At 36.7% G+C, this 15888-nt stretch overlaps 1 protein-coding gene across 1 annotated transcript in view; it reads right to left on the bottom strand.

The window, feature by feature from the left end:
- Positions 1-15209, bottom strand: part of LOC106071905 (mucin-22-like) — a 30899-nt gene extending 15690 nt beyond the window's left edge. Inside the window, exons 1-5 of the mRNA XM_056028625.1 lie at positions 15122-15209; positions 11775-11860; positions 8190-8268; positions 7793-7878; positions 297-375 (exon numbers count right to left, since the gene is read on the bottom strand). Coding sequence (XP_055884600.1) covers positions 297-375; positions 7793-7878; positions 8190-8268; positions 11775-11860; positions 15122-15197 — 406 coding nt within the window. The 5' untranslated portion in view covers positions 15198-15209. The remainder of the gene's footprint in view (positions 1-296; positions 376-7792; positions 7879-8189; positions 8269-11774; positions 11861-15121) is intronic.
- Between the last annotated feature and the right edge of the window lie 679 nt (positions 15210-15888).

Here is a 15888-nt window from a genome sequence, read left to right on the forward strand (position 1 = left end):
CTTATGATAAAACAATATATTAAACTATACAGACAAATATATAGACTTTTCATAGCTCTTTATTTTGTTTTAAAAGCTAAAAATACAAATATATAGTGTACGGATTACGTTAGGATTAGGGCTAATTAGATAAATTATAAATTAGATTTATAAATATTTTAAAAAAAAAAAGTAATGTATAAAAAAATAGCTAATAAAAATTTCAAAAGCATAATGTAATCATTTAATTAAACACTTATTTTTAAATTTTAAGCTGGGCCTATGACTAAAACATATAAAGAAACACAATAACTTACAAACGTTAGAAATAAACGTATATGCTTCTTTAATGTCTTTAAACTCAGCCACGGTGCTAATCAAACTTTCACATTCTGCCTAAAAATAAAATTTGAAATGTTGATTGTAAAAAAATATTAAAAGAATTTTTTTCTCCCGAAAATTTGAATAAATTATCTTTTCGGTGAGCAATAAAGGCTGAATGTTGTATAGCTGCAATTATAATTATCCAATGTATTGACATATATGATTAATTGATTTTCTACTTGATGTACGGATCTTGGAGTTGCTGAATGGCCAGTCAGTCATTTATGGTAGCTGAAACAAGTCATACCATTTCATCAAGTTAGTAGAGGGCCTAAAGCATTGTGATGGCGAGTTGCACTAATAATAAATGATCAATACCACTTATTTTTAAGTAATAATTATTTTTCAAAATTTAAAATTGTGTACGTACAAAATGCGTTACTTTTTTAACGGCCCTCGAAAGCGGAAAAGACGCTATTATCTTTGTGTGGCCTGTCTGTCCGTCCGTCCGTCAGTCCGTCCGGTTTAGATTTTATATTCTATCGCTTTAGTCTAGACCTATAAAGTAGATAGATCGATTATGATTAGGATTAGTAGGTCTACTAGTGGGTAATAGTGCACAATGTTGTTCGAAAGTTAAACCGGTTACTGTGCGGAATATTTTTTTTTTAATTTCCTAACCCATCTACTCCATTATATTAATCATTGTTGGGGAGAGGTACGTATCTGGGAGAAGTAGCGTTCATAGTGGGTGCAAAGGGTGCGGTCGCACAGGATGAAACCATTTTGGGGATGACACCCAAGTTGAAACAAATATATTGTAACGAACTTTAGGTTAGTTCTACTATAGACAAATGGCTCGATGTACTACAGATATGGTTATAAAATGTAGATCCTTTAAACGTATCGGTATGATCGAGTACACTAAACCAAGGAGTATAAAATTATTATTTATTTACAGCAAACAATGGGTTACACATACAGTATGGAATACATAATCATTAATACTAAAGGCACAACATGTGCCCAAATTAAATAATACAGGGCGCTTAGATTAGATTCAATAATAACTACTTAAGGGTATCATGACACAACATAACATTACCCTACATATTTAGTACAAATATAGCAGAAGTCATATCTCCTAAATCTAGGCAATACAACTGACAACAATCACCAACACCCTACTCAGACCAGGTCAGCTCTCCGATTGACTAGACTGACCACAGGAAACCTTATTCTCCCCACTTGAAAACCACGTGCTAAAACAGTTCACCGCTCACAACTAATATAATAAGCAAACACACACACACACAATCTCACATCTTACACACCCCAGTTCTTGACATATATCTTGGCAAAAGAAGATTCATCGGAAAATATAATAATATTAAATATTCTAGATATATGCCCAAACGTGACTAGACATGTCTAGTTGGTACTTTCAGTTTAAATGGCAAAGCTTAACGTTATACCACTTCAGTCTTAAAGTATAACAAAAGAAACCTGTTCAGGTGATGTTAAGCCTGTTTCTAATATTAATTAAATATCATTGTAAAATTTGCAAAATTATTTGAATAAATGTCATAAACACTGGAATTTTTTAAGGAATTAACACTTATTTTATATTTGAGTAAAAATCAATAAAAGTAGGTCATCAGCTCACTGTATTTGTTTTAAAATAAAAACTTAACTAGCAATATTGTTTGTTAGAACATATGTGAAGAAAGTTGGTGGGAAGTGATGACACCATGAACTATAACACCAGCTTCCACTGACACTGTCTGGGAGGTTTACATTCTCTTTTTAGTTGATTAGTTGGATCTCTACTCTACTTTTTAGTTGATTAGTTGGATCTCTACTCTACTTTTAAGTTGATCAGTTGGTTCTCTACTCTACTTTTTAGTTGATCAGTTGGATCTCTACTCTACTTTTTAGTTGATCAGTTGGATCTCTACTCTACTTTTTAGTTGATCAGTTGGATCTCTACTCTACTTTTTAGTTGATCAGTTGGATCTCTATTCTACTTTTTAGTTGATCAGTTGGATCTCTACTCTACTTTTTAGGTGATAAGTTGGATCTCTACTCTACTTTTTAGTTGATCAGTTGGATCTCTACTCTACTTTTTAGTTGATCAGTTGGATCTCTACTCTACTTTTTAGTTGATCAGTTGGATCTCTACTCTACTTTTTAGTTGATCAGTTGGATCTCTACTCTACTTTTTAGTTGATCAGTTGGATCTCTATTCTACTTTTTAGTTGATCAGTTGGATCTCTACTCTACTTTTTAGGTGATAAGTTGGATCTCTACTCTACTTTTTAGTTGATCAGTTGGATCTCTATTCTACTTTTTAGTTGATCAGTTGGATCTCTACTCTACTTTTTAGGTGATAAGTTGGATCTCTACTCTACTTTTTAGTTGATCAGTTGGATCTCTACTCTACGTATTACTGAAGAGTTAGAAGAGTGTTATCAAAGACGAAGTGTTGTCCTGTTTGCTTTTATGTAAAAAAAAAAAAACGCTATGTAAACGACCAAAACAAGACTTACTTAGACTTAGACTTAGGTCCTCCCGCGCCGTTCGGCGCATTGGGCGGCAAGCTGTCTCCATAATGATCTGTCACTGGCAATGTCTGGAGCCTCCTCCCATCTGGTGTCCACTGTTCTGAGGTCCTCCATGAAGGTGTGTCGCCAGGTAATACGAGGACGTCCCTGTTTGCGCTTTCCTCGTTTTGGCTTCCAGGTTATCGCAACTCTTGGTGTGCGTAATTCATTTTGACGTAGAACATGTCCCGCAAACCTCATGCGACGCTCAGTCACAACCTCACTAAGTGTTCGACTCCCAGTTCGGCATAGGATTTCCTTGTTTGAGATCCGGTCTGTGTAACTGACTCCCAAAATCCGTCTCAGCCATCTCTGTTGAGCCACATTTAGTCTTTTCTCAATTTTGACAGATGACTTCCACGTCTCACATGCATATGTAGCAGTTGGAATGACGATTGTGTTGAGAAGGTGTATTTTTGTCTCGAGTCCAATGGCTTGGCTAGTCCAAATAGGCTGCAGCCTTTGGAAAATGCTCCCTGCCTTTCCTATTCGACATGCTACATCATGGTAAGCATCTCCATCATTTGTTATGATGCTGCCAAGGTACGTGAACTTGTCCAGCTCTTCAAGCTTTGACTCGCCAAGTCTGATGGGGACACCCTTTGCCTTATATCCCACTCGCATAATTTTAGTCTTATCCAAGTTTATGCGGAGGCCAATTTTGGGTGCCTCTCTGTCTAGGCTCTCCGTCATTTCTTGAATGCATTTATTTGTAGCCCCGAGTAGTGCAACATCATCAGCAAAGTCCAAGTCCATCAATCGGAGTTGTTCATGCCATGGAATACCAAAGGCAGTCTGGTTCATTGCTCTCCTCATTATGTAGTCGATGGCTAGGAGGAAAAGGAAGGGAGATAAGATGCACCCCTGTCTCACACCTGTCTCGATTGTAAAAAACTCTGTTGTTCCCTCTTCTGTTTTAATGCAGCAACTAGACTGACTGTAAAGGCGTCGTAGGATCTGGACGAATTTTTCTGGGATACCGTATTCTCTAACTATTTTCCATAGTGATTCTCGGTGGACACTATCAAACGCTTTTTTGAAGTCCACAAAACTGATCATTAGCCGTTGTTGGTACTCAAGACTTTGTTCTATGATATTTCGTAAAACGAAAATCTGCTCTGTACATGATCTGCCTCTTCGGAAGCCTGCTTGTTCTTCTCTGAGCCTTTCATCTACAGACTGTTGAAGCCGTCTCAACAAAACAGTGCTGAAAACTTTGCCTGGGACAGAGAGGAGAGTAATGCCCCTCCAGTTGTTGCAATCTGCCAAGTTGCCCTTTTTTGGAAGCTTTACAATCACTCCCTTTTGCCAGTCCTCTGGGACTTTTGAAGTTCGCCAACAGAGATTTAAGAGATCAGTCATTCTGTTAACAATGCACTGTCCCCCATATTTTAGCATTTCTGCTGATATCATGTCTAGTCCTGGTGCTTTGTTATTCTTTAGCACTGCTATGGCCATGGTAACCTCCTCAGCAGTTATTGGGTCTGTCTTGACCTTGAGATCATTGTCTGGAGAGGGGTCCTTGAATATGTAAGTTAGGTCTGGCGACAGTTGGTTAAGGGTCTCTTTAAAGTGCTCTACCCATCTTGCATCCTGTTCTTCTTTGGTTAACAAAGTTTTGCCTTGCTTGTCTTTTATTGGTGCCCCATGTCCACTCTTTGCTCCAGTGAGATCTCGGACAATACGATGGAGGGTTTTTGTGTCATTTCTGCTTGCAGCTGCTTGTGCCTCTTGTCCCTTCTGCTCAATCCAGTCCCGTTTATCTTGCCGACAGCTTCTCTTTACTTTCAGATCTGCTTCCCTATAGGCTTCTTCCGCTAGGCTGCGATCCTGTGTTTCATTTTTCTGATCTCGTCTACGTTTGGCCTCTTTCCTCTCATCTATCAATTTCCATGTTCTGTCTTGTATCCACCGTTCCTTGTATGAGCCTCGCCTCCTTCCGATAACTTCTTCCGCGCACCCAATAGTGGTATCTTTGAAGTTGGCCCACTCTTCTTCAAGGGTCAATATATCTGCAAGAGCCTCAAAGCGGTTCGTTAGTTTCAATTGGAACTGTGCTGCAGTATTGCCGTCTTTAAGCTTCTCTACATTAAATGGGCGGGGTCGTGTGGTTTGTTTTGGTTGGCGTTTCAATCGGAGCTTACATTTGCCACTGACAAGGTAGTGGTCTGAGCCGATATCAGCTCCTCTGCGGGTCCGCACGTCTAACAGAGATGACCTCCATCGTTTGGAGATGCAAATGTAATCTATCTCGTTGAAGGTTTCTCCATTTGGTGATCGCCATGTTTTTTTGTGTATTTGTTTGTGCTTAAAATATGTGTTTCCAATTGAAAGGCTGTTGGATGCGCAGAGAGAAATCAAGCGCTCGCCATTATCACTGATGTTTTCTGCAGAGCCATATGGTCCCATTACATATTCAAAGCCAGTTCGGTTGGGATTGATTTTGGCGTTAAAGTCTCCCATCAGTAGAATTAGGTCGTGAGTAGGTGTTTCATCAAGAGTGGTTTGTAGTTGATTATAGAAATGATCTTTGATGGTATCTTCTGCATCCTCTGTAGGAGCATAAGCTTGGATGGTAGTGACTTTAATTTGCTTTGTTTGGAGTCGAGCTGTAATGATGCGGTCACTGACCGGCTTCCAAGCAATTAGCGCTGAAGCTGCTATTTTAGACATGATGATTCCTACACCACCAATGTGCTCCTTGTCAGGGCCTGAATATATTATTGTCTTGCCATCATTGATTATTTGTCCACTTGATGTCCACCGCATCTCGCAGATCCCAAGGATGTCCAGCCGGTAAGAGTCAAACTCTCTTAAAAGTTGGGCCAGTTTACCGCATTGATTCAGGGTTCTTACATTCCACGTGCCTATAAGAGTCGGTTTCCTTGCGTTGAAAGGCTTGCCATGTATCAGGTATTGGACTTCCAGTTGGCTTTGATCCAAAACCGTCATCAGGGTTTGGCCGCCCTCGCCGCATGTATAGTTTTCATTATGTGTCGAGTTTGCCGTTTCTGTAGCAATAGTGGTTTTACAGGGTGGGGTCGCTAGCCCCACGCCAAACCCTCCTCCTTTCTCACCCGGGCTTGGGACCGGCATATGGCGGAGACTATGCCTTAAATATTCCTGGTCTATTGGTACATTGGTGTCTTCGATGGAAGTCGTCTCTGAGTGTAGAAGTATATTTCTAATCAAAATATTTCGTTTTCAGTATATTGTTATTATTTTGTATAAACTTGGTGGTGACACAGTTGAGGGTAGTGGTGTGTGTAGAGTCAGCTTTCACTAACGATCTCAGTCCAGCGATATAAGTCCGGTTAATCTTAACGAACCAAGATAGTCAAGTGCAATGACTTGCGAAGTTTCAAGAAACATCTAAAGTAATTTCTACTTAGGCACGAGAATGGTTGAAAGAAGTCTCTTCGGTTTCTTGAAGGCCACTGGGGACCCTATATAAAGTGATTTTAGTCAAACGGTTCACTACAGACGGCTTGGTTAAGTATAGTTCAGCGGTGAGGTTCTGTACGTACGGAGCATTATGACGACATGGTAATGAGCACTACAAAGTACTTTCAAGAAACATCGAGAGAGCGATACTACGATTAAGTCCAGTACAACGAACTTTGTGTGTAGATTCAGTACTGAAAAGTTAAACCCAGTTCAAGTCCGGGACCTGGCGGAAAGGTCAGTGCGATAGTTTATATGGCGGTACGGATTTTAACGGAGACATATTTGTGCAGTCTTGTGTTATGTGTTGCCAATTGTACAGTATTGACTGTTATTTATTGGGCATTAAGCTATTACATTATTTTGGAGCTCTGAATAGTCTAGTTCATTAAGTCGGTGATGTCGTGTGGTGCAAATTACTGGGAGCCTAAATACTGAGAAATGTTAACATAATATTCCAGTCAAGGAATTGAGAAAGAATACAGATACATAATCTTGTAATAATCTATTTTTAAAGAAAAGAACACTGGATCATTAACACTGTTGCTAACGTGAACTATCGAGCTGACTGAACAAATCCATTACCCAACAACATTAAAACAGGGCGTGGTCTAGTGGGTTACGCAGTCAATCAAACTGGCAAAGTGGGTTATAGTATTTATTTAACATTGCAAATCAACGAGAATAGATAAACATGACACATTAACAGTTTCAAAAAAAATGTTAATATAAATGTAAATAAACATATATATATATATATATATATATATATATACATTTAGAGAGAGAGAGAGAGAGAGAGAGTAAGAGAGAGAGAGGGAGAGAGAAAGAAAGTGATATGTTTTTATTACCCTCTTCTCTTAACCAGCCTCCTAATTATGAAATAACTCTAAGGTACTAGTTTATTTTATCGAAAGACCAATAAAGCACCCAGTTTTTGTCTTAGACTTTCATTCTCAAACGTTATCTCCCTTGTATTTAAAGAATTATTGTTTCTTGCCTGTATAATAATAGTTATAGCTTTTATACAGCGCCACTTTCATGCTCATAGCATGCTCAGAGCGCTTTTGGTCAAATCTTTTTTGTGGGGGGGGGGGGGGGGGGGAGGGGGAGGGGGTATCTAGGAGTTGGTTTTCCGTGCTGCCATTAGGCGCTCAGTAAACACAACTCTGCCCGAGTCGGGTGTCTAGGTAGCCAAGTCAAGCCATGCTCAAGCGCACTTGGTCTCTCGACCACGCTTCCCACTATAAGAGATGTTTGAAACAAAAACAAAAAAAGCATTGCCTTGATTCGTGCATTAATATAAGGTATTTTATATATAAAAATGTGCTAATACTTAAAACAAAAAACTTTAACTTTTATCAAAGTGTTATTTTTTTTTGGGGTGGGGGGGGGGGGAGTTTGGGAGGTGGATATAGTAAAAAAAAAAGGAAAATTCTAACTTTAGATTCTGTCCAAAATAACTTGTTATCAAAAAGAATATAGCACTTCCCTAGGGCGAGATGGTGGTTCTCCGTTGGAAAGTTATCTGTAAAAAAAAATTAAAATGGATTATATTTCTATAAAATTAAATTTGATAACTAATGCGATGAAGTATAGATACACATTATATTTATATTTCCCTTTAAGAATAATTAGTATTAAATTTGAAAAAAAAATAAAAAATATTTTGTTAGCTACCAAAAAAAAGCTTTTGGAAAGGGATTTAGGCTTATTAACTTTCCAAAATCTCTATAGTAACAAAGTAGAAAGTTTCAAAAGCATATTCAATAGAACACTTACTTCTAAATTTCAAGCTGGCCCTTTGAATAAAACATATAAAGAAACACAATAACTTACAAAAGTTAGAAATAAATGTATATGCTTCTTTAACGTCCTCAAACTCAGCCAGGGAGCTATTCAAATTTTCACATTCTGCCTAAAAATAACATTTGAAATGTTGATTATAACAAAATTATTTATAATTTCTTTCTCCCGGAGAGTTAAATAAATTATCTTTTTGGTGAGCAGTATAGGTTGAATGTTATATAACCGTGTTTACAATTTTCAAATGTATTTAATGTTCTAATTGTTATGATGAAATTATTCAGTTTTAGTTTGGTTTAACGTATATGATTAATTGATTTTCTACTTGATGTACGGATCTTGGAGTTGCTGAACGGCCAATCTGTCATTAATGTAGCTGAAACAAGTCATACCATTTCATCAACTTACAGAGGGCCTAAAGCATTGTGGTGGCAAGTTGCACTAATAATTAATAATCAATACCACTTATCATTAGGTCTTAGTTTTTTTTACAAATGGCTAAATTGTATACATACAAAATGCATTCCTTTTTTAGCGGTACCAAAAGCGGAAAAGACGCTTTTATGTTTGTGTGGCCTGTCTGTCCGTCCGTCTGTCTGTCCGTCAGTTTGTCCCGTTTAGATTTCATATACCAAAAGTGAAAATGAAAATCGGACATTATGGTATTTTAGATCAAAGTTTTTATATAACGGCTACTTATTTCTTTTCCGAAAGTGAACCATCTTATTTTTAAAATAGTATATGCAAGCAGATTTTTCAAAAAAAAAACACATCATTTTTAAAGAAAATTTTCAGGAATAGTAATTATTTTAAAAAGCTCACAGACTTATTAATAAATAAATCAAGCTTGATTCATAGATTTGCAGCATCTCAAGTCAATATATACAGACTTCTCATTAATAAATGACGCTTCATTCATTTATTTAGGGCATTGTTATAAACAATTTACATCTAAGGTAACAATGGAAAAAAATATCAATGATTTTCTATAAAATAGATTTTTCATTTATTATCAACTCATAGAATAGAATACTGATTCCCAATGTTGTTTTCAAAAATAATTTTAATACAAACTTCGTTTTAGTTGAAAGTTTAAAAAAAAACGAACTACTTTTTTAGCGCGTAGTTTTGGCATGTCTTCATGATACACTGGATAACAATTTAAATTAGACTCAATAGAGGCCAGATGTAGATTTAGATTTAGATTTTAACGTATTAAACAATTCATTAATTAATAAAGAAAAAAAATTACCTTCTTACAGTTTTGTGGTGCAGAAGTATTATTATGTAAAAAGTAATATCACTTTAAGAAGTAAATGTGATGCGAATAACATATAGAGCATTATTATCGACTAGTAGGCCTACTAGATCTAATCCTAATCATAATATTGGCCTAACTCTAGTTCTAGTAATTTTAAGATTAAACTTGTAAAGTCATACAAATTCTATGCTATATCTGTGTCACATACTCGTTTGAGACTCACAGTGACATAAAGTGATTTAATAGTCATTTGACTATCTCGTGCCTTTTTCACTAGGAAATGATTGGTCTGTAACTGACCACGAGTTGAAAACTTCAGATGACTTTGGGCTCCTGAGACGTAAGGATGTGAATGTTTTTTCCCCTCGGTAACAGTTTAATTGTAATAACTTAAGTGAGGCAACTCAATGAGACATTTACAGGACATCACAGGTACACAAAACAACATCTTCTCTTAGCAAAGTCTCTTCATACTGACTCTGGACTTCGTTATTCTCCTAATGTCAACATTCTTTTCCAGTTTGGTTTCTAGAGATGCGCACCTTTGTACTGGCCTGGAGGGCAGTGCGCATGAGTTATAAATATATTTTGATTTGGAGATATGATACTGATGGTAAACTTGGAATATTTTTTTTTGGATGTGTGTGAAATATAACTTGTATTTTTTCATGGTGAGACTTGCCAGTTTATGTGTATCTTATTTTATGTAGGGGAATTTAAATTCAAAACTCCCTGGTAGAGGGTTTTTAACTCAACACTCCCTCGGCTGTGCTGTGGTAAGTGGTAATTGATGATTTAATATTAAAATCTCACCTAAAATAAACAAAATGAAAGCAAAAATCAGTCACTGAATTCCGGGGATTTCATTTCAGGGGGGGGGGGTTGAACCCCAAACCTTGAACCCCCTTCCTGGCTACGACCATGATATATATATATATTTATGTTTTTATTACCCTCTTCTCTTATCCACCCTCCTGATTCTGAATAACTCTAAGGTAGAATGTTTATTTTAGCGAAAGACCAGAAAAACACAAAGTTTTTTCTGAGACATTCATTCTTAAACGTTGTCTCCCTTGTTTTTAAAGAATTATTTTTTCTCGCTTGAAATAAGAGATGTTTGACACAAACAAAAAACAGCATTGCCATGATTCGTGCATTAAACATAAGGTATGTTATATATTAATAAGGTTACAAAAGACAGTTTGTGTGGAAACACAAACTCAAAATCGGCCCCTGTAGTGGTCCATTCAGGCAGGCTTCAATATTTTCAGAAAAAAACATCCAAATGAAATTATATCAAAGACAAATTAGAGCTAAGAATGGAGAAAGAAGGTTAACAGATCTTGTGTAGTGCCCAAACGGTCCCGCGGATCAAAGAATAGGTGAAAGTGAATGTAAATTTAGATGTGAACCTAGCCTAACTAGTTCCCCTTTTAGACATTGTGGCAGATGATGCAAAGCTCATCTGTTTTTGTGGCCTACGGTTAACGAGGGTGTCATGTAGCCAGCACAACGACCAACCGCCTTTACTTTTCCCCAACTAATGTCAGGTACCCATTAGAGCTGAGTGGACTCACAGGCTCCCAAAGATTCCAAAGTTGAAAATCCCAGTCTTCAGGATTCGAACACGAGGGTGTCATGTAGCCAGCACAACGACCAACCGCCTTTACTTTTCCCCAACTAATGTCAGGTACCCATTAGAGCTGAGTGGACTCACAGGCTCCCAAAGATTCCAAAGTTGAAAATCCCAGTCTTCAGGATTCGAAAACAGGACCCCCGGTTCGGAAGCCAAGCGCTTTACCGCTCAGCCACTGCGACTATTCTGGCCTAACTGATGTCTTATATTTGATCTAATTGTTTTGAAAAAGCTCAATCTCTTATTCAAATCCTCAAAAAATAAAATAAAAAAAAATAATTTCCGCAATAAAAAAAATTATTTAGGAAAATGAAGTTTACAAGATTACTATTAGTTTTAAATTAGGTCTAACTTATAATACACACTAATTAGCTTTTTCTCTTTTAAAAACTACTTACATAACTGATTTTAAAAATTAGATTTTTCGCTTTAAGAAAAAAAAAAAGTAGCCGTTTCATCAGAACTTTGAATGGTCTAAAATATTGTGATGTCGGATTTTCAATATCTTTTCTAATATACGAGATCTAAATGAGACGGACGGACAGATTGACAGACATTTCGCACAAAACTAATAGCGTCTTTTCCCCTTTCGGGGGCTGCTAAAAATGAGCTAAATACTTAGAACAATAAACGTAAATTTTTATCATAATGTTTTTGATTTTTTTGTGTTGGGGAGAGGGGATAAAGTACCGTAACAAAAAAAAAATAATAAGAATCTAACTTTCTCTTCGGTACAAGAAATCTTATTATCGAAAATAAGATAGCACTTCCATGTTGCGAAATGGCGGTACTTTGTTGGCCAGTTATCTGTAAAAAAAAATAAAATGTATTCGCATTCTATAAAATTAAATTTGATAAACAATGAGATGAAGTATAAATACATATTATATTTATATTTCCCATTTTTTGAAAAATATTATTATTAAATTTGAAAAAAATATGATATTTTGTTGGCTACCAGAAAAGAAATCAGCTTTTTGAAAGAGATTTAGACCTATTAACTTTTCGAAATGTTTATTGACATCAGACTGATGTTCAAAGACACATTTTTATATGCTTGTGAGTCTTGAACTGTAGAGCTAGAGAGGAGGATTCTAGCAATGGAACTGAGATGCTACAGAAGGATCCTAGTATCACACTCAAAGACAGCATCACAAACCAAGAGATTAGAGACAGAGTTACTGCAGCGATTGAACCCCATTACGACCTGCTAACTATTGCGAAAAAAGCGCTAGCTTAAATTCCATGGCCATATTACAAGATCATTGGGGCTTGCAAAGACCTTCCTTTAGGGTACAGTACCAAGAAGAAGATGCAGAGAAAGTGATTGCAGGACAACATAAAAAATGCACTGGCCTGCCATTAAAAGAGGTTCTAACTAAGGCAAAACGGAGAAAGACAGTCGACGAGTCTTGCATGGTGCCCCAACGGTCTATTAGACTAAAGCATTGGTGGGTAAGTTAGTGTTTTTTTACGGCCAACAGACACCTACAGAAATCATGTGTGCAAACAGTATATACATATGAAATGCAAATACATTAAAATTTTATTTTTATAAATTATTGAAACTGTCTTATTATAAAAAACTTTAAGTAAACTAACATTATTTTTATTGACTATACTTCAGTACGCTTAGTAAAAGGCACAATCTCCTATGCTATGAAGAACCGTGTTGAGTGTTTGGTATGCTTGAAATAAGGTGGCAAATGTATCGATTGATGGAGCTTGACCTTTTACTGAGATTTTTTTTATTAAAGAATATCTTAACCATAAACTTTAAACTGGAAAGTTTGCACAAATCTGCTTAAAATATCATTATAATATAATGTACGAAAATATATCTCGATGCAATAAAAGTAATCAGAACTAGTGGTCTTAATCACAGGCAGTTCCGAATAGTACTAGAAGATATAGAAACCAATTATTCCGATGTATCCTCTGGCTTATCATGAGCAAGGTAATGAGAATATAAAATCTCAAGGAAGAATGGTTATGCTCCTAGAAAGATTTTGGACTGTAACCTTGTTACTAATATTCCTAATAGAGAGTAGAAAAACAGATTTCATGTTGTCATGGCAACAATTACAAAGGTTTGTTTGCACATGAATTGTAAGTGCATGTTAAATCTTTGTAACTTCCAATATCTTCAGTCTAATGGTGGAATTTGTTGAAGTAAATTTAAAGACGTCAAGAACCAGTTTTGAACACCATCATTTTATCATTTAGCACAGATACTGATTCAGCTCCAGAGTACGTAGCTCCATGCACCTGAAAAAGAAGCTCCTGTCACTCTTCCGCTGGAGTTTTATGGGTGCCAGAAGCTGTATTGCACACTTATTAAAATTTTAAAAAATTTGCTGCTAAACTTTCACATCATTTGGATAAACATACAAGCATTGTGTGTGTGTGTGTGGAAACTAAGCTAGTGTAATCACAGGTCGATGATGTCTGACTGTAATTTGACAACGGTCACAGGTGCAACAACTAGTGTGCTAGTTACACAGTAACTAACTTTTTTTTTTTTTTCATCTTAAAATTGGTTTCAGAAATATGTAACTCATGTTGTAGTTTTTCAATTGGGAATGTGAAAAAATAAAAAGTGAACGTATAATAGGGTATAAATAGGAATTAAAAGACATGCACAGTTAGCTAGCGGTTGTTTTTTTTGTAAGTTCTATAAATGCCTTTAGGGATTATTCCATTATTTGTGCGAGTGACATGCGGCCCCCCCATACTGTATATTTTTTTAATGCTGCCTTCGAAACAAAAAAGTTGCCAACCCATGGACTAATGGATAGGTAAAGGTACACCGAACAAGGTTTAATAAGGCGCACTAAAAATTAAAACATTTTTATAAAATTATCGTTGGTTTGTCTTTCGCAGTTGAACTTTGGTGAAAGAGAAAGTATAGAGATTTTAGATTATTTGAATTAAGTTGTTTGTTATTTAAACTCATTTCTTGTCTCTCATATGCAACGTTACGTTTGGAGATTCCGAAGTGCCCCGGATACTGAAGGAACACGCTGAACCACAGATATTTTAGAGCTAAGTACTTCTATTTCAATATAATGATTGCGATTTTATTTATATATTCCAGAGATGAATAATAGTGTTAAGTGTATTCATCTTTAGTTTTAAAGTTTGGCTGGCATAAGCTCTAGGAAGTACATCGAAAAAAGAAAATGACTAGCTGCATGCGACCTACATATCTTGCCACATCTAGCTCAAGTATAACCATTGTCCACAGGAGGTCAAATTAGATTTTTTTTTCGCCGTCTACGTCTGTCATCGGCAGCGGATTTGTCTCAAATGTGTATACCGCCAACTTAGTATATTACCTCCAGCTGTCTCTTTCTGAAGCCGCCTGCAATCAGTAGATCTCTTCTATTTCAACTAAAGCAAGTTGGTGCCTAAGCTGGTCTTTAAAGCGTTTCCGTAGAGCACCTCTGTTACGTCGACCGTTATTTGAGCTCACCAAAAAAGACTGCTATCGGCATGCGTTCATCCTTTATACCAGCGGTTGTCAACGTTTTAAGCTCAGTGACCCCTTTTTACAACCCCCACTCTGCCGCGACCCCCCTCCCCCGACACACACCTACAGCAATAGAAGAGTAGACAATAACAATCCATATTTTCGATGGTCTTAAGCGACCCCTGGCTAATGGTCAATCGACCCCCAAGAGGATCGCGATGCACAGGTTGAGAACCCCTGCTTTATACATTATACTTGCCATACCCAGAGTAGCCATAAAACTTTTCATTTCATACTGTCCATACCTGGTGTTTGCAAGAATATCCCTGTTTGTTTTGCGGTCTTGACACCGTATTTCTATAATGGAGGGTAAGAATCTTTGGTAAAAGTGTTTAAATCTTAGTTGCTTCCTGTATTGAGCCCATGTCTCAGATCCAGTTGGAAGGGGTAAGAGAACCAAAGCTTGGTAAACGCATTTTTGTAGGCAGGAGGAGCGATTTATACAGACTTTATAGTTTTTCCATATTTATCTATTACAAATTAGAAAACAATCAAACAAGGTTACTATGTACCATACTGTAGTAATTTTTTCTTACCAGTTTGTCCTAATACTTGAAGCAGAAGTGAGATCAAGGTGAAGGAAAAAAACACACCATGAAATGTCAAGGTCATTTTGTGATGAATCTGTTTAAATAATTTAACATTTTTTAAATACTAATGTGTATAACATATAACATATAAATCAGTGTTTCCCAAACTGTGCTCCCTAGTGTTCTGCGAGGATTGAATTGGAGCTCAAAGAATTACTGGAATAATGAACTAGTAGGCTAACACGTGAATCAACCTCTCTAAAAAAATAAGCAAAGTGTTCAGATTAATAATCAGAATGTGGGAAATGTTCCGCTAAATACTCAGCATGTGAGAAGTGTTCCGCTAAATACTCAGAATGTGCGAAGTGTTCCGCTAAATACTCAGAATGTGCGAAATGTTCCGCTAAATACTCAGAATGTGCGAAATGTTCCACTAAATACTCAGCATATGGGAAGTGTTCCGCTAAATACTCAGAATGTGCGAAGTGTTCCGCTAAATACTATGAATGTGCGAAGTGTTCCGCTAAGTACTCAGAATGTGCGAAGTGTTCCGCTAAATACTCAGAATGTGCGAAATGTTCCGCTAAATACTCAGAATGTGGGAAATGTTCCGCTAAATACTCAGAATGTGGGAAGTGTTCCGCTAAATACTCAGAATGTGCGAAGTGTTCCGCTAAATACTCAGAATGTGCGAAATGTTCCGCTAAGTACTCAGAATGTGCGAAGTGTTCCGCTAAATACTCAGAATGTGCGAAATGTTCCGCTAAATACTC

This window comes from Biomphalaria glabrata, chromosome 5 (genome assembly GCF_947242115.1).
Source record: "Biomphalaria glabrata chromosome 5, xgBioGlab47.1, whole genome shotgun sequence".
In the NCBI taxonomy this organism is placed as follows: domain Eukaryota; kingdom Metazoa; phylum Mollusca; class Gastropoda; family Planorbidae; genus Biomphalaria; species Biomphalaria glabrata.